This window comes from Atractosteus spatula, chromosome 12, assembly GCF_055471065.1.
Source record: "Atractosteus spatula isolate fAtrSpa1 chromosome 12, fAtrSpa1.hap1, whole genome shotgun sequence".
NCBI lineage: Eukaryota > Metazoa > Chordata > Actinopteri > Semionotiformes > Lepisosteidae > Atractosteus > Atractosteus spatula.
Window position 1 is genome coordinate 27,093,697 of NC_142717.1, and position 25,792 is coordinate 27,119,488.

Below are 25,792 nucleotides of genomic sequence, written 5' to 3' on the forward strand. Positions count from 1 at the left end.
TCTGAGTGATACCAATGTACATAGAGCAGATAAAGAAATGCTCAGCCCTTAACTTAATCTTTCACAAATACTAGGTCGATTGTCAATGGCCCAGCTAATGAAGCATAATGTAGTAGAAATCTTACAGAAAAAAGCATGTTTGATGCCTGTACATTTCTTTTTTGATGCTTCATTGTGATCAATATGCAATTCTTGAAAATCTTCAATGATTGGAGAGTGACATAGCAGAAGCCATAATCTCTGCTATTGCTTTAATACTGGTTTGCTGTCTACTGCCCCATAACTTTAATTTAGAAAGATTTTAGAAACATCACAGCCCTGACTAAAATTCCTTTAAGAGTGATAATGAGTAAATACCAAAGCTCAGTTTTTTTGGGTTGATGTCAACCAATTAAAGTTTTATTTTGAAAAGCTATTTTCCAAATACATTTTAGAACCTTGAAATTGTCAGAAAGCCAAGCTATTTTTAATACTTATATATTTTTTTTTATCTGGATGAAAGAAAACCCAGGAGGTGGATCTGAATGCTACAATCACACGTGTCGTAGCTCTTTGGTCAAAGGATGAGATTACAGCTCAAATCATAATCCGAGTCGGATGTTAGCTCACCTTGAAAACCTTCCTGGCCCAGGTCCTGAAGGACTCCTCCTGGCCACACAGCTCGTCTCCCTCCCCCATCTCCAGGATGCGCTCTCCACCCAGCTCCTCAAAGCGCGTGTCCACTGCATGGGCGAAGGCGCAGAAGTGCGAGTACGCCCGGGAGCCCAGCCCAAAGACGGAGAACCTGCGGGCGTATGTAGTGTCAGCTAACACAACCAGGCAGGGTGGTGGCACTGTGGCTAAGGATCTGTGCCTGTGGCTGGAAGGTTGCCGGCTTGTGTCCCGCAGCCGGCAGAGGAATCCTACTCAGTTGGGTCCCTGAGCAAGGCCCTTAACTCCAACTGCTCCAGGGGTGCTGTATAAATGGCTGACCCTGCGCTCTGACCCCAAGCTCCTCTCCCTGTCTGTGTCTCTCATGGAGAGCAAGTTGGGGTCTGTGAAAAGACAAATTCCTAGTACAAGAAATTCTATGACCAATAAAGTGATCTTATCTTATACACAGAAGCACTGCTGAAGAACTGGCTGGCAGTCAGTCCAGGAAAACCCTCTGGAGCAATTACTTTACTAAATTTACATTATTTTACACCTTCACTGTGGTTTTCCTCTATTCTGGGTGCAGTCTCTGGACAGAAAGTTTTAAAAACTGAATTGTGCAAAATATATAAATACATCTAAAATCTTGTTTTCTAAACATCTTGGTATACAAGGAGCACAGCAGAACTAATATGCGGAAATCTGCTAGTGTCACAGCAAAGATACTGTATTTTCTGTGCATCCTTTAGATTCATTACCGTTGCTGATTCTGAGCTAAACTCAGCTTTAGGTGAGTAGATGGACTGTAGTTCTTTCAGTTGACAGCTAAACAAGGCTTTGCTAGGTCAGCACAGCAATGGGATACTTCTAAGGAAATCCAGATTGCTACTGGAAGTGAGGTTGGTGAACCACAATGTGGCACTGTTTCCTCTGAACCAGAATTTCCAAACCAAGACATGGTATCCAAGACACAGTGGATGGTACCTCTTATAACACAGTATGAAATAACAGATTGAGGTCCTGACTGCTTAAACATTAAAGATCTTGTTTGAAATCTTGCAGTTTTAAGAGTAAAGGTCTCATCCTAGTGTCTTGGCTGAATTCCACTCTGGGCTTGCACAATCTATTCTTCCTAACTCTCTTAATTTAACAAATGAAACTTTTACTTCTCCACAGGACCTGTGTGCAGTGAGGCTCCTAGAGCATTATGGCTGATACATGTCAGCCAGATGGATGCTGTAGATCTACTACGGTATAAGTATAGCAGTCTGGCAACCTGTGGACTGAGACCCTCTGTATAAATGCCAAGAATGATCATCATCATTATTATTATCTTTAACTTTTATTAACATGTTTTCATGTAAATAAAACAGTAAATGTTGTTGTTACAGCTGAGCTCTGGTGGTCTGAATTTTAAAATACACACTCTTATAAAAAACTGACCATTAGTTTAAAGTAGACATTAGCTACAAATATATATTCTTATGAGTTCATAGCAGATTTATTGCAGCACCTAAGTGTCTGGCAAGATGAATGATAGTTGATGATGAATGTCACACAGTTTAATCATTTCCCATATAAAACTATCATACTGAAAGGTTACGTTTTGAATGAGACATTTTTAGGCTGATATGCATCTATTTTAAGTCCAGAGTGTTAACGTAGACCTCTATGAATCTTCAGAATGCAGTGATGGATATTATACAGGCTCCTTTCAAGCATAGCATCCTTGGAATGAGTTCGTAGTTGCCTAGTGACTATGAATGCTAAAATAAAACACTGACAGGCCTGTTTTTGTTTGTAGAAGCTGCCTTCTTCAATCTAGTGAATAGTGAATCTTATTTTCCTTAAGGCCTTGTTGGCAACAGACAACCAGGAGGAAATGAAACTGAACAACCTCCTAATGGAGGTCCACTCTTAAAAAATAGCCAGCAATAACTTTGGTAACCTAAATATTATGAACAGATTTGACTAAAGAGCTGTCAGTGTCTCCGCAAGGAGGGGAGGATAGTTGATTGCTGTCTATGTGTTTGTGAAAAGTAAAAAGTATGTTTTCTGGTGTTTTTTTGCAGGTGTGTGGGCCACAGAGTGATCTGTCAGACTCTGTGAGAAAGGTATGCGATTGTCTGCAATTGTTTGGGGATGGCAGATAGTCGGCAGCAATTTGGGAATTTAACACAGTACTGCCGTTTTCCTTACCGGACGCACTAGGTGTCTTGTTACCTGGTCACATTTTTTAGATGTTTTTGTTTTCTCACATCAATATCTGGGTCGTTCTGAGAGTCATTCTTTTGATTTGCTGGTGTCGGAATTCAACTGTAACTTTTAGAAACCAACTCTACTTGTCAAGTTCCATAGGTGTCCCACACTTATAAAGCTAGCTCTAATGTATTTATCTGTGGCTGTGGGTTCCTCTGCCTTCTCTGCCACAGAGACAAAAACATGTTTACCCAAGTTGGTAATAAAGTTCAACGTTTTGTTATATCAGACATGTGTGACTAAGCAGGTGAGATTTTAGACTAATAAATAGCATCTCTGGCAAAAGCATGTGCCAGGCTCTCCACTGTACACTCCAGTATCTAAAGAAGTCAAATTCCTATGCTCATATCCTTTTTTGGATTGTGGTTCCACCTTCAAAACCATTAGCCATTATAATATTCTGGACTTTCTGAAATGTTGACAACAAACTCTCAAGGCAAATAACAGGCAATCTTTTGCTTCCCAGGGCTGTGTCCTATCTCTGTGTCTTTTCTCCCTTTTTACAAACAACTTCACATCTTGTGTTGATTGGGTTAAGATTATTAAAATAAGCAGATGATACTGCTATTGTTGGCTTTATCTCTGAAAATGATGAGCTTCCATAACAGCAGGAGAACAACCTGGTGTTCTGAAAATCCATGTGCATCTAGATAAATGCTACACACTCAATGCATCAAAAACTGTAGAATGATTGATAAAGCACTATCACATAGTTCATATAGATCATATAGTTCAGTTAAGAAGGCACAGAAGAGGATGTACTTTCTCAGGCAATTTAAGAAACGGAATGAACCAGCAACTTCTTTGTCAATTTTATACATTGATAATTCAAAATATTTTGACAGCTTCCATCATCGTTTGATATGGGAATTAGGACACCCATACAAAAAGAAAACTGGAAAGATTTGTGTCCAAAGACTCAAAAATAATAGGTTGTGAACTCACTTACATTTTATCATTTCACACAAGCCACAGCTTGCAAGATTATTTCAGACTTCTCTCATCCAGCTCATAATCTTTTTCAGTTCCTCTCCTTAGCTAAATGCTTTAAATCAGTCCTTTTGATGACCACAGTGTCAACTTTAACTCCTTACCCTTTGAACTCCCCTTTGAACTTTGAGGTTTCGTTATTGAGCCTTCCATGAGCATCTCTTTTTGAATTCTGTTTGCTACATATAAAGTTAGTTTACATACTGTATGCATGTGATTGTGAGAATGTCTAGCTTGTCTTTTCATTTCAATTTGTAATCATTTTTTACTATTATAATTTTTTATGATTTTAATATACGAGATACACGGGCAAAACAGGACCAGAACCAATGGAGAATCATCTCCATCAGTGCTTTGATACATTCCTGGAGGTAAGAAAAACATCTGTTACACATGAACAGCTATTTAACAAAATCCAGTTTCAAGCAATAGACTGTTTTTGTTCACAAAAATGTACTCTGGGGATTCCGATTAGCTCATTACAAATGCTCCTTCAAAGTACATGCCAAGAGTCTTAGAGACTCATATCCACCTGGACAGGACACCTTTGACTTGCTGAAATTCTGTCATCTTGTCATCTTGTAGCATTGTGTAGCTAACAATAGTGATGCACACATTTAAAGGTGCATTTTTAATAGCATTAAATTCATGTTTTGTTCAAACGTGTCATTTTCCAGTGTAGGGCAGCAAAAATGTACAGACAAGGACCTTCCCCAAAATATAACACAAAACATTATGAACTCAACAGCAGCATGAGGAAATGAACCCTTTCTAACTGATTTTGCTTTAACTGCAATGTGTTGGGCCGACATCCAAAAACTCAGCATGCAGTGTGTCAGTGTAGTACCTCAGTGTCCCCAGTGGCCCAGCACTGTCTGTGGCACTGGACAAGCGGAACGTTCTCTTGCTGGACTCCACTGAGTCATCTATATTGGACAGGCTGTTGAAGCGAACCTTGTAGCTCCTGCCAATACAACAGCACAGGAAAGTGAAACAGGATACATTTAAGACACAGTACCTCATCATAGTAGGAAACAGGGGTGTTCAACTTGTTCAGGCTGACAGATACATTTTCAAGAAATATCATTTGATAAGGATCTCATTTACAGACATCAAGGGGCTGCAGTTTATCTTTGGATTCTTTTGTAGTCTAATGTTTCTCTGTATGAATAAAATATAACATTTTATTTAACATAAATAACATTCTTATTACTATTATTATTATTATTATTATTATTAGCTACACTTCCCGTGATGTTCTGTCTTTCTAGCAATCTGTATTTATTTCATATTAATGTGGTACAGTCTATTTGCATGTTTGAAATTAGGTATGTTTTGATTTATTAATTAATTGGAAACTTAATTTAATTCATTTAATGAAGTAGAAAATCATACAATGTTTAACCTACAGTAGGCTAGAGACTTTATGTATATGATTGTGTATAGAATATTTGTTTTCCTCAATATTCCTTCAGAGTCACAAATATGGAATATGTCAATCCGTCCATTTTCAACAGTCCAATTCAGTGTCCCTGTGGTTTGGAGTCTAACCCAGCAGACGACGGGCACGAGGAAAGAGAAACCCTTGATGGCACATCCGTCCAATAGACTGGCAGTAGACCAATATTTATAGAAAACGTCTTCCTGTAGGCTGAGTCACTGAAGGTTGAAAAACTAATATTCAAATGATGCATGGTACTGCAGAGTCGTCTTTATCTGTGATGTGTCTGAGTCAACAGAAAATCTGGATAAGTCCACTTCAAGTCCTACAAGCCTGACTGTGAATAATGCTCATATTATCTATAAAATTTTAAAAGCATCTACCATAATGACACTTTGTGAGAGCTTTGGGTTTACTTATTGCTAGACTTGTGCTGAAGGGTTTGTTATTTTTCTCTGGGAACCTTAATTCATTAAGTGAAAAAACTGAATGAATGTCCACTCAAATACACACCTCTTCTGCTGAGGCTCTGGAGAGGTGGGATGTGTCATCTCCATCAGTGCTTTGATAAATTTCTGGAGTTAAGAAAAGCATCTGTTACACATTAATGACTATTTAACAATATATCAAGCAATACAGACTGCTTTTGTTCACAAAAATGTACTCTGGGGATTCCAATTTGCTCAATACAGATGCTCCTTCAAAGGACATACCAAGAGTCGTAGAGAGTCATATCCGCCTGGACAGGACACCTTCGACTTGCTGAAATTCCAGCATTGTCAATATGAGCTTCATTATCTACCCAGATGTCATTTCCTTCTCTGTAAACTCATTATGTGTTACTATGTATGCACACAATGTACTAAACTTCTGTTTGCTTCACAGGACTCACACTGTGAAAAAATAGCAAATGGCTCTGAGAAGCACTCATTTTAGAGGAAATGGTCTTTATCTCCCTCTTACTGGCACAACCAACACTACAAGAGATACAAGATTAAAATAATTTGTAAATCATAATAGGGGAGCTTAAACAATAAAAGATGTTGTAAAACATTTAGAGTAAACTTGTGAAACTGGCCACCCAACAGCAACATTTACCACCATTATACTAAGTTTATATGATTTTAAATATACTTGTAGTAGCAAAATGCCCCTTACCATAAATGCTCAAGGTACTGTAACATTCAAGAGTCCCTGTGGACTGTTTCTCTTTGAGTTTATATCATTAGAAGCTTGTTTTCCTTTTCCTAAAGTGCAGTAAACATTATGTTGGGACATTCTTCATGTGTATGGCTCAAAGAATTTTAAACAATGAGAAAGGAGCCAGAATCAGTACACTGCTAAGAGAGTCACCACAGTGAAGGCACACAAGCCCGTATCTGTCCCAGATACACAAATACAGAGACAAAATACAGATCAGATCAAACAAATTTGCTCTCACAGAGTCGGGTTTCTGTGGTTAAATCCAGTTTTTAGTGAGTTATTTTAAAGATAATCTGACACTGTGAAACCTAGAGACAGAATGAAATGTATGCTTGTTATTGTGGTCTAAATAAGCAATATTCACAGAATATCTCCTGCTGCTTAAAGAAAGGAGCAAAATAGCAATTAATAAAAGCTCAAAACTTTGAATTTACCTTGAAAAGATCTTTTAATGGATTATGACAGGTTTGTTTCAATTCTTTGAAACAAATGACTTTAAGCATTAGTGTCCATTTAAATAATTTAGCATCAGTGAAGATAAAGTATTAGATGGACTGAAGTTCTGCTATGAGATGGAAGTGCCAAGGCAGCCTATCCTTGCCAGTTTTTAAGAGTATGGACTCGTATTGTTATTAGACAAGAGCAGCTGCATAGAGAGTAGTCTGCCATTCTTTTGCTCTGGTGAGATTACCTCGCCATTCTCAGGAGGGTCTCCATTCCCAAAGGTGCTCGTCACCACCAGGACTAAGTTCTCATGCTCCAGGTTGACAATGTCGTAATCATCCATACACACAACCTGCAATGAATCACACACTGACCACACACTGACCACTGGTGAAGAGAAGCATTCTGACTGCTGTAAGGAAACAACTTCTGAAAATCTGAAGTCAATCCAGACTCTACTTCTGGACCAGTGTTTGGCAGCCTCAGTCAACAAGCCTTTAAACTCTTCCCTAGTCTGTACATAGGAAGAATGCTTCCTTTGTTCAATTCACTGAAAATTTACTTCTGATGGAACACAAACAGAACTCAAGAACAAGGGGTTTTCATAAATTTCAGGGACTTTGCTTTTGTAAGAAAATGGAAGAGGAAATATTTTGTCCCATCTAGTTCCTTTTACTTTTCTGCAATCAACTTATTTTGAAATGCTTATTGACTTAAGCAGAGAGGCAACATCTTCGCACAATAGCTCTACAGAGCCAACTATTTCATTAGGAAATGGGCTCCTCATTGCATAACATATTGGCAGTTATTGCATTTTACCAGATGAAACATAGGCCGTTACTGTAAATCCTTCGTCTTTTCATCTCTTTCCATTTTGACTGACTCAGAGTGAAGTTCATGGGTCAAATCAGAAAAATGAAAAGGATTAGGCAATGCAGTAGTGGTGAAGTCAGAGCTGGTAAATTTAAATGAAGTTGCCTGTATTTTTACTGGAAAATAACATAAAACGAACAGAAAATAGCTTTTTTAAGGCTGAAAACTATACAAATACACTAATCCCACGTATGAGCTATTAATACAGAATGACCGGTTGTGTAATAATTGGCCACTGATGTTTTTAGTGACCTAGGGTAAGCAGGAGCAGGAGACAAAGCAAATTACCAGTCCTACTTTAACATAGAGCAGATCCTTGTTTTTTTAAATGCTCTTAGTAGGTTACTAACACATGTGATTATCAGACTTGTACTTATTTCTTACAATCTTTTCTAAGAAACAGTAGCTACAGCTACTGTAGTAGTCTACAGCTACAGTAGCTTTAAGGAAACCCCTATAAGTACAGTCTGTGTTCCAATGGTGCATTCTTTTTTGTTATACCCACTTCCCTAGATACGGGTCTAAAGCGATTCCCAGTCTGTACCTTGGGGTCAAAGGCTCTTTTGAAAATGTCACACAGCTTGTTGGCATAGGTCTGTGAGCGGCCGGTCTCTGTGGCATACAGGATCCGTGCTTTCACTCTTCTGGCCATGGCTTGACCCATCAGAGAGGCAGAGAACTTTACTGCTCTGCAACACAAAGACACGCAGGCATACTCATATCAGCATTCGGGGGCTGCAGATCAGAGCAACACTGCTCTAAAAACCTGGTGCTCTAAAAGTAGTCACACGAGAAAACAGTATAAAAAGATCACTGTCCTGTCTAGTCTTTTATAGCCAGCATTGTAAATTCATTCATCTGAACTAACTTCACACAGTAATTTTACCATTATTCGGGGACCTGTACAAATATTCTTAATAACTTATTTGTAGTGTCTTTTATTAACACAACAGAAAAATCATTCATTCAGGCCTTTTTTGAGTAGCTTAGAAAACAACTGATTTGCAAAATGCTGACAAAGAAAGGGTCATCATTCCCTGCAACACCAAATGATAGATTAAAGACACTAAACATCATAGGGAATGCCCATTTCGGTTACAGTGGATTTTATGTTTCCAAGTGCATGCCTATAGAGTTGCTTCAAGGAAACTGCATTGAAAAAATCACTTTAATTTAGTTTTGGTGTACATCTAGTACTGAAAGAAACTCAGCAGTAGCATCAATAAATGAGACGCTGCCTTACTCTGCCACCTCTTTGAAGCTGATTTTCTTCTTAGAGCTGAAGCCAGGCAGTTTCCAGGGATCTACCTGAAAAAAGGACAAAGAAAAAAGAGATGAGGTGAAGGAAAGGACAACATTCAGCTTGTACAGTAGTTCCTGAATTTAAGTCGTCATCCTGCAGCAGGAGATGCACAATGTGTCGTTCTTGGTCACAGTCACCAAATCACTTAAGACCAGGAGATCAAACAAAAAAGGAAAATGTGATGTAGGTAATTTTTATGGGAGTAACTTCAAGATTAATAGCACTGAAGACTGGGAGACCATAAAATATCAAGTGTTCAATCAATTAATAGTTATTATCCACCTAGCCGATAACCGTTAACACTGTCTAGCGTTTGCAATATGGATATTAACATTAGGCACGGAATCAGGATATGGCTATTTTTAACTTTACTGGATTTAATCCAAGCCCTGTCTATGTGAAAAATCCAAATCAAAAATCCAAATTTCTCAATTAGAATTTTCATTTTAATCAAAAACTAAAAAGTAACTTAAACCTTTGAGTTCCCTTTCTTCCTCTGTTGTGATATGGACTATCTGTTGAATGGTGTTGCAGACTTTCTTTACTCTTATGAGCTGTTCACATGAGAAGAATGTACATTTTGTGTTTAAATGTATGTGTTTTGTAGCACTGGTGCTGTATATAAGGAAATATATAAAACAATGTAATGGAAATACAAATGGAATGCTGCATGCCAACATCCTCTGTCATCACTATGCCTTTATGGAGCCAGACCAGCAAGTCAGAATAAAACTGGCCAGTGGCTGCAATGAGATCCATCAAGTCTTAACTAGACCCCCTTTTTTGTGTGAAGACATAATTGGTCTTATTGGGGCATCTCAAGGATTCTGCAAATTGAATTCTGTGATCAGATCTTATTGTAACGCAACGGGGGCTCAGGCGGGCGCCCTTGCCGCATCTGGTCGGCCCCATCCCGACTGGAGGCTCGAACCCGGGACTTCCGCGTCTCTCTGCAGCGACCCAACCCCGTGAGCTAAAGAGAGATCTCTCTTTAGCTCACGGGGCTAGGTCGCTGCAGAGAGACGCGGAAGTCCCGGGTTCGAGCCCCGGACGGTGTGGGGCCGACCTGATGCGGCAAGGGCGCCCGCCTGAGCCCCCGTTGCGTTACATTGGTGTCAGAAGTGGGATGGGATAGCCCTTCGCCGGGGACGGCGATTTAAGCGGGGGAGAGTGTAACGCTTACGGCCGACAGACACTGTGTAAGAGCCGGCGTACCAGAGCAGGTGACGTCACCGCCCTTCCCTGTGATAGCAGGACTACAGCTACTGGGCTGTAGAGAGATCTCTCTTTAGCTCACGGGGCTAGGTCGCTGCAGAGAGACGCGGAAGTCCCGGGTTCGAGCCTCAGTCGGGATGGGGCCGACCAGATGCGGCAAGGGCGCCCGCCGGAGCCCCCGTTGCGTTACATTATGTTTTCCACAGTAGGAACTGTTTCTGGATAGGTAACAATCCTGGCGTCATACAGACCAGTGTAATTTTTAATCAGCTCTCTGTCACGTAGACACTACTTTTCTAACTTCTGTTATTCTACAAATGAACATGAAATGATGCATGAATTCTAAAAACGCAGCATTCTATAATGAGTACAAATCACAGAATAGTCACATTTTAAGTATGTGAGTTGCAAGACTGTTTTAAACGTCTTGAAGTTGAGTCACAGGTTCCTCTTTTATTTTAAATGCTACTAGTTACCTTTTCGTATGACAGAAAAGGCATCATCAATGATTAATGATGTGTTTAAGAACACTACATGGTGTAGAGTTTAAGAAGGATGTTTTGCTCCATCTGGAGTGCAGTACCTGGTACAGAAAACAAGGTGACAGGACATAGTTGAGCAACTCCTGGTGGAAGGCAGGCGTAAGACTGCCAGATATCGGTGGAACAATCCACACCCAGTCGGATGGGCAGCCCCCTCGTGCTCGGTATTCATTGTCCAAGTGTTTCATGAAAGACTCCGTGGCTGCATGGTGATCAACGATCGTCACCTTCGCCTGCTATACTCACACACACACACACACAGGCAGGCAGAAGCAAACACAAACAGATCTCAATGACACAGCTGTTTTAAGAAACACACAAAGCAGAATTGCACACCACCAGTTATGAAGTTTAGGGGTAAAAGATTCAGGTGTTGTCCTAGTAATAAAAAGGCTAATAGAAGCTTGGATAAGATAAAATGTAGAAACTATTAAATGCCTTCTCTTGACAGGTCTAAATAACAAAAACATGATACAGCTCTTTGTCACAATGATTATCAACTTAATGTACTTTGATTTCTATTGTATATTCTTCCATTTGTTAAGACAAATTTGAGAAATGATTAAGTGAGAATGACCTTTGGGGACATACAGTAGTTTCATTACAGAGTATAAGTGTTTATAAATACTCAGAAAGACATTGGGGTGAGGCAAGGAATACTTCTGGTTAAACAGGTTCCTAAGAAATGCTGTAAAGAAGTCTTGATTTATTATTTTTAAAAAAAATCTAGAGCATCCTTCTGGAATGTCTCACCTGGCCATGTGACTTTCAACATTTACCCCCAAGTGAGTTGAGTATCTGTAGAGATATCCTGGCAGCTGTGTTTGATGTTAATGTGGATTACCTGGTTGCAGTGCTGGGTGTCTGTCTAGACTCATAATAGCAATAGTGGGTGTTAGTGTTGATAACTGATAGCTTTAATGGCTGTCACTATAGATCACCTGGTTTACTACCTACATTAATTATTTATGCTGGTTATCAATGTAAAAACACAAGATTACAAAAGAGAAGAAGTCATGTGTCTTATCTAACTCTTTCTCTTATCTAACTTGGTTGTTACTAGCTGATTGATCCGATATTCCTCCAAACATTTTCTGAAAGAACCCGATAATCTGGTTTCACTAATGTGGCTAGGTATGGTCAGTTTGGATTACCTGGTAGCTGTGCAGCACAGCAATGTTTATCTCTACCACTGCTTTGTCCTTCCACAGTGATGAAGTCTTTCTGGTATCTAGACCCATCCTTTGTCCCACCTCCTACAGAAATAAACAAAACACACACACACACAAAACTGCTAAGAATACAAGTTGATTTGCTGCTTTCCTTAATGGTTTAAATAATTAAATAAATGTCACTTGCATATTAGTTGTGTCAGAAATAGATGTTCACATATTCATCACATGGATATTACTGTACATGGATTAAAATAGGACAGTGCTCAGCCTAATTCATTGATTAATAATTCAGACTGTAGATTATAAAGTACCTCCAGCATATCAGAGAGGCATAGCATTTTAAAAGCAAGCTCCTTTTGTTATTTTAAACGAAAGGGTTTTCAGACACTAATACTTTAAGAGACTGTAGCATTCCTGAAATGCAAAATAGTGCGCATGGACCTGGTTATGTAATGGAGACCAAACAAGCAGAACCTGGAATGAGAAAAACATCTTCATAATGATGGGAAGAAAGCCAATTGATATTTTGTTTAGATTTACTGTAGTAACAGCACGAAGGGTAAAACCTAAAGGATAATGCTTGTGATGGCAAGGAGTGCACTAATTTCGGCCTTCATTGCAATAGATTTCAATTATAAACGTAAAATGGGCTGTCTCTGCCTACAGAATGAGGTGACTCCAACCACCTTGTTGAACTTGTTTGTTATTTAGCTTGGCAGTAAAAAGTAAACATCTAAACAAAGAACATTAAAGACTTCTTTGTGAGATTAATGGAACTTGAAGGCATTTTTTAAAAAAAAACATGCGATTTCCATTGTATTTCCGTGAATTCTCCTCATCCTGTTTGTGTGATATCCTTTGGGCAATTTGAATAACTCAGCTGTATAAACATCAGTTAAAACAATATGTTCAAAGTCTACTAAACCTAATACATCTTTTACAGAAACACTGTGAGTTTGTAAAGAAAGAGTATTCTCTAACACTTTAGCAGGCATTGCATGCTGAAAAAGCTTGTGCTGCAAAGCCAAGAGCCCACCTTACACCAAGATTTTGGGGGGTGTGGCAGTGGGGAGGAGCTAAGTCAAGGGGAGTGAAAGCAAGCAGGTACTGTAGGACATTTACAACTCTTGCAACTTGGGGATATTGCATTGAGCTACAGATCTCATACACTCAGGAGATGGACAGCGGCCACTGAAACAACTTCCAACACTCACAACCTAGATCACTGAGGACATGATTAAATAATTTGTTTGCATTTCTTTTAGGACAGTTTACCATGCAGGTTATTTTATCAGGGCCATGAAACCCATGCTTTTTATCCACTCACTTTGAGATAATTGATTTTAAAATCACTATTGCTATATATAATAAAGATTAACAAAAGAAATCAATAATGAATTAATTAATTGAGGCAAGGGGAAATTGGTACTTAGACAATTAACAAAATCAAATATGATGCTAAATTAATTAAATCTATTAAATCAAACAACTGTTCAGGTCCTGTAAATGCACGGGTCACCTTTCATGTACATCTAGTTTTGACAGGTTGATTTTCAGCATATTTCATTAAAAAGTAAGAAATCTGCATTGTTTCACAGAGTTCCTCATAATGTAATTATGTAATTATGCAACAAAGGTTCCATACCAGTCCCCACCAAAATCGCCTTCACTTTGTACTTGCAGTCCTGCTTGGAACTGCAGGCAACAGAACTGCTCTGAAGGGTAAACTGATTTAATAAGGAATGTGTATGTGACAATGTCAGGGCAGGATGCTCGCTGGTGCCATACCTCCAGGATGTTGTATCTGTAGGTGTCACAGAAATTCCTGACTCCAATCTCAGAGCCCATATACCAGCCGTTGAAGGGTACAGCAGTGAACTCCAGCCCCCCAATCTCCAGCATCATATTGGCCACAGCAGGCAGAGCATACCAGCGCAAGTCCAGTTCTGCAAACCAGGAGAACCTGGCACACACAGGGAACAATCAGGTCAGAGGTGGAACAAAGCTAAACAAATTATCCCAGACACCATTGATTTGCCCAGTATCTCACCAGTACATTAGCACCAGTATGAGAAACAAACTTCTCAACTGTTGTGTAACCTCACAGTTCTTCTGTTGCTTTCTCTCTCTTGTTATTAACAAAAAAGGAATGTTTTGAAAGGTCAGCACAGATACTGTAGATTAGATGGCACTAATACGGGTGAAGCAGGAAAATACACAGAGATACAGGAGATTGTATAACACTTTGCAGGTCTATGAAGATTTATTGGAGGCAACTCACGTCGGGTGAGTGATGGGCACCTCTAAGACGAGCTCAGGGGGTATTGGGAAGAGCTTGGGAGGCTCCCCCCGGGCCTGCAGGATCAGCGGCAGCACATCAAAACGCCCCCCCTGTGGCTGCCACCCCATCTGCACACACAGCTGAAGAGGAAGACAGGAGGGGGAAATGATTCCACGTAACAATTGTGACATATTACACTATACTGTTTCCTCTGGCAAGTGTTTAAAGACTAGATTATGAAAGAAGCAATTTTCCCTTCAAAAGTTTGATTCATCTTCTAGTTTTCTCATTTTGTGTTGCATTTCCTCAACAAATATTCCTTCTCCTTTTAGCTGAGCTGCTTCTGTCCCCAAGCAGGCTGAATGTCTTTTCATTCAAATGCAGTGTTTCTAGCAAGGGGATTTTTGCCCTTGCCATAAAGAGTGTTCCTGTAATGGGGGAAGTGGAAACCTTATGGACGACACAGAGTTCTGGTGCCTTTTGACTTTGGGTTGCCATTTGCTCTTGTGACATTATCTGCAAAAAGGCCAAAATAGACCGATGTAATTCTTTGCAATGTGAAAAACAACTACAGCTCTACTTGGCTATAGCTCAAGGTTGGTCCTTTGATGGTGTCAGCTTTGCCACTCAAAAAGAGAATAATGTCATAGTTTCTAGGTCTTTAAAACTTGCAATAGTTGCCTTGTTCACCATTACATATAATAGAATACATTCTACTTGTCTTCTCATTGTAGTGGTGTGTACATAGTAGCAACATGAACAGTGGCAATCACATATTGTATGTATATACAGTAGCAGTAGTAGAGGTTGTACGTTTGTGTATGTTTATCATCAACAGTAGAAGCAAACAGCTGACCTCGGTGAGCTCCACATTGGCAGGATCTCCGATGACGGACCCATCTGGTTGGCTGTAGCCAGCATACCGGATCAGCTGCGGGTTCCAGAGACGGAAGTCGCCCTGACTCTGTATTCTCTGAGGGAACACTGTGATGGCCGACCTGCGGAGGGGTCAGGTGCCCATGGTAAGCATGAAATCACTGGCGTCTCTGACAACTCATTAGGCTCATGCCTGAGTTTTAATGGGTTGAGCCACTTGGGAGGTACTCTGAATTTTGTTTTAGTAATGCAGACAGTAAGAAAGGCCGTGAAGAAAACCAGGCTGAGAGACCCTTCCTAATGCTAAGGGGAAAGGAGATAGAGAGCAGTAAGAAAAAGATGATGAGCCACTGACAGTGTCAATTTCTCTGCCTCCCAATTACTCTGTGTCAATCAACCGGGAAGTAACTTTGTTTTTCATTCCACGTGAAATGAATAGCAAAGAATACCGTGTTTCTTAAACCAAGAATCTTTAAACATTTTTGACTGGGACGTGGAACTTCTGCTTGTCAACATCTGGAATTTCCAGTCGGCGTACACGTTTTCAAATTAAACACACATTCTACACATGCATTGCAGTTGACAACCTGACAGATCATGTGACTTCTGATAGGTACCTGCAAGAGTGCTGCAAACATACCAGACTTTTACATCTATTCCAGTGCAGGGTGTGGATACAGTCAGGTCTTTAATTATTCTGCCCCTTGATGATTAACACAAGTAACTATTTCTTGATGAAGAACAAAAATTACTTAAGACGGACAAAATGTATGGTCCTGAACCAGAATAATTGAGGATGATCAGTACAGGAAACTTCTGTCCTATCCTAGGAGATTAGGAATTGTAAGGATTACCAAGCAATATCAATGTTATGTTAGACTAGTACTAACGATTCTCTGAGAACCTAACTAATACGTTAGGTGAACTATTAACTAAGAGACTTTGCTAGTAAAAAAGTCCAAAAAGGGCCTGATCAGAACATCTATTCTTAACAAGGGGTAGGACAGTAAACATAGAGCTTGAGATAGGACATTGGAATCTGGAGAGGACAGTGGAGGACAATGAGGGAGGAAGATGGACTAACCTGAGGTTGCCCTTGTTGGTAGCATATTTGATGTGGTTGCAGATGTAATTGAACATCTCAGCAGCACTTGTGCAATCCCGAGCATCAAACACCTAAATAGACACCACATGGCATCACCAGACCAGAATTAGATAGGCCACTGAAACATGCACTCACAAACCCAAATCGGTAGAAATCCCTTTCTCTGTAAATGTTAATATCCAGTAAAACTGAACCTCAAAAATGACAAGGCTTTTTTAGCAAGTATGCTGCAAACTACCTAAAAAATGCACAAAAAATATATTGTAATACAATGTTTATGTTCATGGTCCAAAAGGTCACAAATGGTTACATTGGTAACATTGGTAATCTTAAAACCTTTCTTTTTTCTACATCAAGGACAAGACAGAAAAATTGTAAAGTTATATCACTGAATGCTAGACCCTCCCCAGACAAGGTGGGTGCAGAAACAGTACTGTGGCAGACATGCTGGGAGCGTGTGTATGTTTCTGTGTTTATGAGTGACAGCATGAGCAGCAGGAGATGTAAAGCAGGCCCTGAAAGGTTAAGAAGGGCCACACACAACGAGCCAAGACACCCATCAGCTGTCATCCAACAACCGGCATGCTCCCTCCTGCCTTTAAACATTTGTGTTCTTAACAGTTTACTTCAGCTGGCCTGGACAGGAAATGTGTGGGTTGTGAAAAACCAAGTGATTACTGGTGTGTGCGGCCATGGGTTTGAGCAGCAAGGAAAGTTCTAGCACAGGAGCAGTTCTGTTGGAGGCACGATCAACAGGTAAAGAGGACAAATTTGAAGAAGTGTTTTAATGTGAATTAAACCAGCTTCTTAGGCCATTCAGTAAGTCACAGTTGAGGGATTCAGTGCTGTTATCCTGTTACTAATTTTAAAAAATCTGAACATTTATTTTTAAAAATATATAGATTATTGACACTGACATTCATTCCTTCATTTTCTTTATATTGTATTCCCTCTTCATCATTCCCCCTGACCCATTCTGCTCTCCACCTCCTCCTTCGCTGTCTTTCCCTGTATGCTTTCTCTGGTCCCCCTCACCTGCAGTTTAGACCACTGAATGCGTCCCACACAGCGAGCTGCATTTCTCCAGGCCTGTTTGGCGCCAAAGATCAGCTCTGTCTCTTCCAGGTGATAAGTCTCCATGGAGGCAATCTCCTTCTCTACTGCACGCAGCCTCTGCTGGTGGGCATCAGTCTGGAACCTGCCCAAAACACAGCCCACAGAAGTCACTGCACATGGTGCTATAACAGGCATCAGAACTATAGCATTACCAAAGAGTCACTGCATGCACAGATACCAGTCCTGCTCTACAGTACCTCCTTCTTTCATCATCTACGGATTTTTCTGATTTTCAGATTCAAAGTGCTTTTTTGTCAAGGAATATAGGGGTTAAAAATGTAAAAAAAAAACTACTTGGAATTCTGGATGGTAATCAACGCAACTTACAAAATGGAATTGGTAAAAAGAAGAATAAGTTTATTCCAATACATTTGTTTTAGAGGAAAAAAACACGTTTTCTTTCCCCCTTCCTGCTCTCCTAAGCCAGTCCTTTCCCCCTCACCGTTTGATGGAGCTGTAGTACTGATTGATGAACTTGGTGGCCTGTTGTAGCAAGATTCTTGGGTCCTTGGGCAGTTCAGGGGGTCTGTTTACCAGTTCCGGGGGATACATGACTGATCCAAGGCACCGGCGCCCCCCGCAGGGTGAGTCCTGTGGCACGCAGAGAAAGATTGAAATGTGAAACCCCAGGCATATTGACAAAATTTCAGCAGAAGCAGCAGCAATGACGGGGCCAAACCACAAGTTGTTTTTATGTTCAACTTAATTTGTTTGTATTTTCTTCACCATTCTTTCTCACTTTGTTACTCCTTTCTAATTGAAAAAAGAATTTTGCGCACCTTGTCAGTTTGCATGTGTAGAGTGTCATACAGAGACTCTCCTGTCTCCCAGTTCTTAATACGAACATATTTTTTCACCTTCAGGTGGGCTGCTGAGCTGTAGAGAGAGAATGAAGCAGGTGAATGCTAGCAATTTGGATGGAGAGGAAAGAGAGATTAGAGAGAACAAGACAGAAAAGCACACACAGAAGAAGACAGACTTGGTAGATCTATAGTTAGAACAAACAAGTTGATTGGACAAAAAGACTGTGACTCTATACAGGATCTCAAAGACCGGATCAATAACTTCACTTCAGTGCCCCTCTTTATAATTTCTGTACATATTCAGCACCTTTTTGATGAAAAAACACATTGAATAAATCAGAGCTGTATAAGGAAATTCAAAATCTATTTTGACCACAAAAATTTGCTTCATCTACTAAGGATATCTCGGGAAGACCTCACAGTTATAGAGTAACCCAGTTCTAACATTGCAGGAGTCCTGTCTCTGGTGCCTATAATGGCCAGGGAAAAGAGACTATCTGCAGAGAGTATGGCATGCCTGTTGTGTTCAGAATATTGGTACACTCCTTCATCTGGTTTCTCTGTCCATGGAGGACTTATGTGGAAATTCATTCCTCACTTGTTACAGGTACTGACCCAAGGAGACTGAGTAGTTTGCGTGTTTGAAGAATGATTGAAACAAAGAGGGCCTGACTCTCCAGTAAGAGTTTGCTACACCCTTGGTTTGTATCATCTAGATTTAAACTAATACTACAAACACGCCATTATTAAACATAATCCTGGTATCCCCTAAAGAATATTTTGTAGGATTCATTTCACTATAAAACAAAGGAATCTTGCAGATTTCTTGAAGGCGGTGATTTGCTTTTCTGTAGAAAAGCTGTTTGCACAGGTTGTGAAAGATCACTGCTGTCAGTGACACATACCTGTCATTTTACACCTGCATGCCTCGCTGTACAACAAGGAAACTAGCAATGGAGCATGTCAGCATTGGGTTCAAGTGAATGTAGAGCAGGAAAAAGAAGCACTTTATGCTTAAAGAGCTATAGGTGTTTAAAAATTACTAAAACATAATGATGAAGATAATTCACTGATATCCTTCAAGACACAAAATTACAAGATAACTTGCAGCAAGCTATAGAACTTCCTGTGCACAAAAATTGCCCAGTGCATTCTTCACAACATGTTTATTTTGCTAAAAAGAAAGCCACAGTGTTTATTCCAGACAATGTGTCTCAAGGCTTTCAAGAACTTCCTTGATGAGTGTACCATGAGCTACAATGGCCTGTTATGATTATAAGGAAGTGTCAGCTTCGTGCAGTGCTGAAAGATGTACTGTAGGTGTCAATGTGAACCCCCTGTTTTAGGAACACAGCTGCTTCCTGATTCTTCCTGTGGTCCTAATGATAATCAGGCACTGTGCTCTTGTTGTTCATGCAAGCTGAACCAATGCAATCAAATGGAAAAAAAACACAAGTGGTTAATAGGAGTGTCATCAGGTCAATGGTCTTTCAATTTCTGATGTGGAAATTAACAGAAAATTTGTCAAAGAAATTGGGGAAAATGAGGAAATGAGGAAACAGAAGTTGACTATTTTCAAAGATGGTGTAAATTCAAGTTTTGAAATAAACAGAAGTGTAGAATATGCTGGGTCATAACCAAAACTCTGGTGTACCTTGCAGTAACTACAGTATGAGACACCAATGCACTCTGATCCATAGCCCTCTCCCTGCCTCCCTACAGTTGCAGGGTGACATGGCTGCTGGCTGTTAACATTTGCTACAAGTCATGAGAATTCAGGAAATTATCAAATCCCTGTCCTTTCTCAGACTGCAGTTACATTAAAAATACTTTAAGAAAACTGTTTGCTAAAAAAGGGTTTGCTATATCTAATTGAAGTGCAAAATACTATTTCCACACATGTGCTATGTGATTTTACATTCTAGTAAAAGCAGTTTGTAGTTGTGTTAGGCCTTTGAAAACCTTATATATGGCCCAATAACAATAATAATTAATAATAATTGCTTACACTTATATAGCACTTTTCTGAACACTCCACTCAAAGCGTTTTACAGGTAATGGGGACTCCCCTCCACCACCACCAATGTGCAGCATCCACCTGGATGGTGCAACGGCAGCCATAGTGCGCCAGAATGCTCACCACACATCAGCTATCAGTGGGGAGGAGAGCAGAGTAATGAAGCCAATTTATAGATGGGGATTATTAGGAGGCCATGATTGGTACGGGCCAATGGGAAATTTAGCCAGGACACCGGGGTTACACCCCTACTCTTTTCAAGAAATGCCCTGGGATTTTTAATGACCACAGAGAGTCAGGACCTCGGTTTACATCTCATCCATGTTTTTAAAATGTTAAAACTATTACTGCTCAGCACTGTACAGTCAAAGATCACTATATGTTAATTTAATTTAATACTCCTTTTCCTTCACTTCAGGTCACTGTAGTGTCCAGTGCAGTACTTTGTATCTTTGTACACATTACCGGGGAAGTGTGATCATTAATCCACACCAGCTCAGTCTACAACTCTCAAGGGTCAGACTAAGTTGTTCTTGTTTAGTAAATAACGTTTGGATTATTTACAGACTCAATTGGCACAGGCAGTGTTTCTAAACAAACCACTCACAACTCCATCCTCTTTCTTAAAAGGACCATTTAGTCATCTCCACTCTGGCCTGATTTTCCAGAGCTGGTAAAGAGTTCACTAATAAGTAAAGCTCAGGGACAGTAAAAAGATCAGGTACTGTAGATTCTTGTCATGGTTTACAAGACTTAATTTTGGAACCCTTCTCTGGAGCTATAGGAAAGCAAATACTGGAGAGGCTTGGTGTTGTAAAATTGGGATTGTCTGTTCAGGTTTAGCCCTGTCAACAGGACTGGCCAGTTCAGGGTTCCTGGCCAGTTCTACTAGCAAAACAAAAAGGGAAAGCAGTCCTGAATCTACAATAATGTGTTTTAAAGATCATATCTTGAAAGATTATTCACTACAGCTTTCGATAAGCTTTCAATGAAGCATATTCAATGAAAGTAATACAATGAATAATCCAACATCAAAGTAATTTCACCACATGTTGTTCTTAACTTTTCAAAACTTAGAAAAAAACTTACCAGTTTTCAAAATTATACTTACACACTGCTGACAAAAGTTAAGAGCAAAGCAAGGCTTAAGCTGAAATTGATGATGTTTCAATAATTGAAGTGCAAGACAAACATGCCATTTCATTTAAAACTAAAAATATACACTGTATAACATCCACATTTAATGAAATACGATATATTTCTCAATATAGATTTAATTTGATCATACAGATTTTATCTAGGGAAAATAAATACACATTTATTATTTTAGTCTACTTATAAAATATTCTCTTAAGTGACCTATATACACATTGTTGTCATTGCTGTGTGAAATATTGACACCCTTGTAGAGAAACATAGCTGTAAGAAGTTTAAGTTTTAATAACTACATGTTTTATTTTTTTCATACAGGGTTTTTCATGCAGCATCATGTTTTGCACAATTCTTCCTGTCTCAATATCAATAAACATCTTTCAAGACACGCACACATAAGACTCCAACTTCCTAAAACAGGCAGGACTGGCTAGGAAAGTTATATTAAAGCCTCCTACTGGCATTAAAAAATGTTATTCAGGTCATTGATTGAAAAGCAGTTAAAAACTAAGCTGACAGACTCCTAGGTTCATGTCTTTCTCAGTGGTTTGAAAAACACAGAAATCAATTTCCTCTCTCCAAGTGGTTTCTTCCAGGTTTCTCCTGAGGAAGAATACAATTGCCAAGACTGCATTCATGACTCAGCCTCAGGTTTATACTGTAGTGATGTTAACTTTGGGTGTCAGGCTGTAGGGCGCAGAAGCGCAGATCACTGGCAGTGCCCAGTTTGGTGCCAGAACTCAGTCCGAAGATAAACAGCCAGCAGTCAGCCACCATGCACACACTCCCTCCGCGCAGAGTGCCTGCTGATCCCTCCATCACTACCGCTCACTCACCCGTTAGATGCTGAGGAATCTAGAGTACTGTTGCCGCTGTGGTCAGGAGCCAGCTTCTGTGCTAGGACAGTATCTTCTGAAGAGTTCATCTTATGTCCTCTTCTCTCCAAGATTCTTTAGCGATCTCTTCCTCACTCAGTACCTGAGTAACTAAGACTCCTCTGCCAAACTCACAGAACTGGAGACACTTCTTTCAGTTCCTCCTTCACTGCCTCTGTTTGTCTTTCCCTCCCACTCTCCCTCTCTCTCAATACCTCTCTCTAGGACACTCTATATATACAGTCTCGACACACTGTTTTGGCTATTAAGCAACTTTTTATGAATCGAAACAATACCTCTTCCAGAGCTAGTTACTGGCAGCTTGGGTTAGCGTTTATCACGTATCTTATGATCTCCTTCCTCCCTGTGCTTTTCAACATAATCTCAGAATAAGGTGTCATACTCATTTTGAGGGAGATTCTAAGAAGAAATCGTTTTAAAAATGGATACTGTGGCAGGGCTGTAGAGTCTAGCTCCCAGGGAGGGCAATGGACTGTTTGACCAGCATGACAAAGCAGATGCCTTTTTGAGCACAGTGCTTGGTCAATCAGACAATTAACCCATAACGAGTAAGCCTCGCCTTCAACCATAGAATCAGCTAGTTTGGTTACACAGAAAAATACTTGTATACTAATGGTGTGACAATGGTATCTTGTACATCATGTTTGGGTACTCATCACTATTTAAAAAAAATCAAAAATAATGAATGTCAATATGTGCCTGATATACAGATATTAAAACAGTCCTATTAGGCGCATGTATGGATGTTCATCATGTGGGTTGGAACCCAGGCTGTTGAAAGTGCTATATGTTCTTGTACTGGTTTGCTTCCATCACTTTCTATTGTTTTACAAAAACAGTAAGGTGTCTGTGGCTGTACCACATTTTACTACAACAAAGTAGTAAAATTCAGCCAAACAAAGATAATGATCACACCATCGCTGTGCCAAAATGAGAGGCATTCTTTTTCAATTGCCCGACAATAACCAGATGTGTTTCACCTTGATCCAATTCAAGTAAAGCTTTGAAAACCGACAAATCATTATCCATCAGCAGGAACTAGAGAGAACACTTCTCTAATTAAACTTCAGCCTTGTCAGTAGGAGAATACAGCAATTAACAATATAATAATTATAATATTTGTTTTCAAAATTTGTAGCCACAAATACTGAGAAGCAAAATGAAGATGAGAAAAATAAGAATTACATACAGATTTTATCTAGGAAAAATAAATACACATTTATTATTTTTATTAATATTTGTAGTCAATATATAATAGACAAATATCAAATTAAATTTTAAATATTAAATACATTTTAAACATAAAATTAAACATTTTTAATTTGCCAGTGTTAATGCTATTAAAACATTATCATTTTATCTGCTTTGCATTTTTAACAGATAATTAGGCAAAACTGCAGATTAGTAAGTATGTATTGTCTAATTTGAATGTTAACGTCTTTTCGTTTTAAGGGGCAGCAGTTTTTTTTTCTACCCGGTCCAGGAGAGAATGATTCCAGATAGTCACCCCAGTTTGGCTGTATGGGTCACTGTACCCTCACACCAAGTTTCCAAAGGCTTTACTTACTTTACAGGTGTTTCACCTGTTTCTTAACAAATGGCTCTATAGCTATAGACCTGTAAGGTTAAGCCTGTAGAGGCACTAAGTTCTAGTCTGTTTATTTCTATCCTGTTTATTAATTAACCACTTGTTGAGGAAATAGGTCAAGACAGTGACGCTAGAGTAGGACAAATATATTTTTATTCATCCCACAACAACAGATAAAACATGTAAATAACCCTCATAAACCCCTTACTACCCCCTCTCCTTCCCTTTATACCATGTTATGTGCTAAATAAATTTTCAGGATTAAGGAAAAAATAGACTCAACCTTTTCTTAAAACACAAGTAACTATAATATGTAAGCATTTCTCCATGTATACCCTGTCATGGGAATGTCTTGAAACAGCAGGATTGTGAAAGCAGTTGAAGGGCAAAGGGTTACATTCATAGTAGAATGACCTGAGAGATTCAACTCAGAAGAGACCAGATACAATTATCTTTCAGTAATTCTAGTTAGAAGTAGTAATTGATTTGCCATACAGATCATACCATTTCATGAAGAAAGGAAGAATATTATGTATGAACGCTTGGCTAGAAAGCTTTTTCGGACTTTCAAAATTCTTGGAATGAAGATATGCCTCCTATTTTCAGATCAAATTGCACTCCCTCATATTTCCATGTGTGATCTTTGGGTCTTTGTCAGTACTCTTGAGGATTTTGCATATTTGGTTCTTTTAACATATCAATCACGCACGTGCATGATTATTCCTCTTAATAATGGGCACCAAAGCCTTTTTTATAAAACGGTTTGAGCCAAAGTGTGCATACTGTTCTAAATGAATCATAGAGTACTCAATTATTAAATTTGAGGTTTGTAATTGTATCTAAATCTTGTTTAAAATTAGTCAACATACTGTAGGATTAATAGTGATGTTTTCCTGATCTACGATGAAGGCAGAACCTTGTGTGCTATGTTGAGGCAGTGTGTAGACCATGTGAGAACTTGGAAAATCTCTCAGCCTCTGCTGTCAAGGTCTGTTAGTGATACTCTCACTGCACAGAAATTCCCTGTACAAATATTTATGACCCTTCCCAGCTGGCAGCCCCAGACAAAGCCACCCCATGGAAAATATCTCTCATCATTATCTATACACTCCAAAGGAGTGTGTGTATGAACATTTTGGTTAGGGGCTACAGTGGCAACTTTTACTTCCATTCTCCTGGCTACTGTGTATGTTTAGTGTCACGTACCAGAGAATGAAAAATGTGTGCTTTATGGGTTGTTTAATGATACAATGGCAGATCTCAAAGACCATAGCCCGATTCAGCCTGACAGCGGCAATTCCACAATTGGGTGTTCGCGATTATAGCCTTGTAAAATGGGTATTATGTTATAAATACTTTTAAACTCAGCGATCATTTTAAAGCATGTAATAGTACACTAGTACACAACAGTACACTATACCAGAGTACCTCCAGTTAGCACAGAAATACTTCTAAAAGAAAGAATTCATACCTGGTTGAATTTAATCTGAAGTTTTAATTTATTTTTAAGATGATTGCTTGCTACTTATGTAGTCTGTTCTCAGTTTTAAATGCACTTGCCTTTAATTATCACTTGTGTCTTCTGGGCTGTTTTTTGCTGTTGATTCTGAAGATTGTAGACATTAGTTTGGAATTCTAAATGTTAAAGAACCTCACATCTCCTGCTTGTTTTCTCTGATCAATACTAAAAAAGATTCAGTTGTTTGAGCCTTTCGTTGTCGGACACTCCTTTGAACTACTATGAATATATGCCCTTTCTCTGCACATCTATATTCACTCATTTGCATTTGTCTCCTTCTTTTGCTTTCTTTGCTAACCACTGGGGGCACTATCCACAGCTACCACTACCCTGGACAGAACACACAGAGACACAAACACAC

The 25,792-nt window shown here is 39.4% G+C and overlaps 1 protein-coding gene across 1 annotated transcript in view; it reads right to left on the bottom strand.

Annotated features, from left to right (window-relative positions):
- Window positions 1–22,518, bottom strand: part of LOC148822829 (nitric oxide synthase 3-like) — a 34,312-nt gene extending 11,794 nt beyond the window's left edge. The window contains exons 1-16 of the mRNA XM_088929600.1: window positions 22,265–22,518; window positions 18,236–18,332; window positions 17,899–18,047; window positions 17,376–17,538; window positions 16,320–16,411; window positions 15,216–15,357; window positions 14,360–14,499; window positions 13,867–14,041; window positions 12,058–12,159; window positions 10,945–11,139; window positions 9,087–9,151; window positions 8,388–8,532; window positions 7,218–7,322; window positions 5,837–5,898; window positions 4,730–4,846; window positions 610–784 (exon numbers count right to left, since the gene is read on the bottom strand). Coding sequence (XP_088785726.1) covers window positions 610–784; window positions 4,730–4,846; window positions 5,837–5,898; window positions 7,218–7,322; window positions 8,388–8,532; window positions 9,087–9,151; window positions 10,945–11,139; window positions 12,058–12,159; window positions 13,867–14,041; window positions 14,360–14,499; window positions 15,216–15,357; window positions 16,320–16,411; window positions 17,376–17,538; window positions 17,899–18,047; window positions 18,236–18,332; window positions 22,265–22,353 — 2,013 coding nt within the window. The 5' untranslated portion in view covers window positions 22,354–22,518. The remainder of the gene's footprint in view (window positions 1–609; window positions 785–4,729; window positions 4,847–5,836; window positions 5,899–7,217; window positions 7,323–8,387; window positions 8,533–9,086; window positions 9,152–10,944; window positions 11,140–12,057; window positions 12,160–13,866; window positions 14,042–14,359; window positions 14,500–15,215; window positions 15,358–16,319; window positions 16,412–17,375; window positions 17,539–17,898; window positions 18,048–18,235; window positions 18,333–22,264) is intronic.
- Window positions 22,519–25,792: the final 3,274 nt, after the last annotated feature.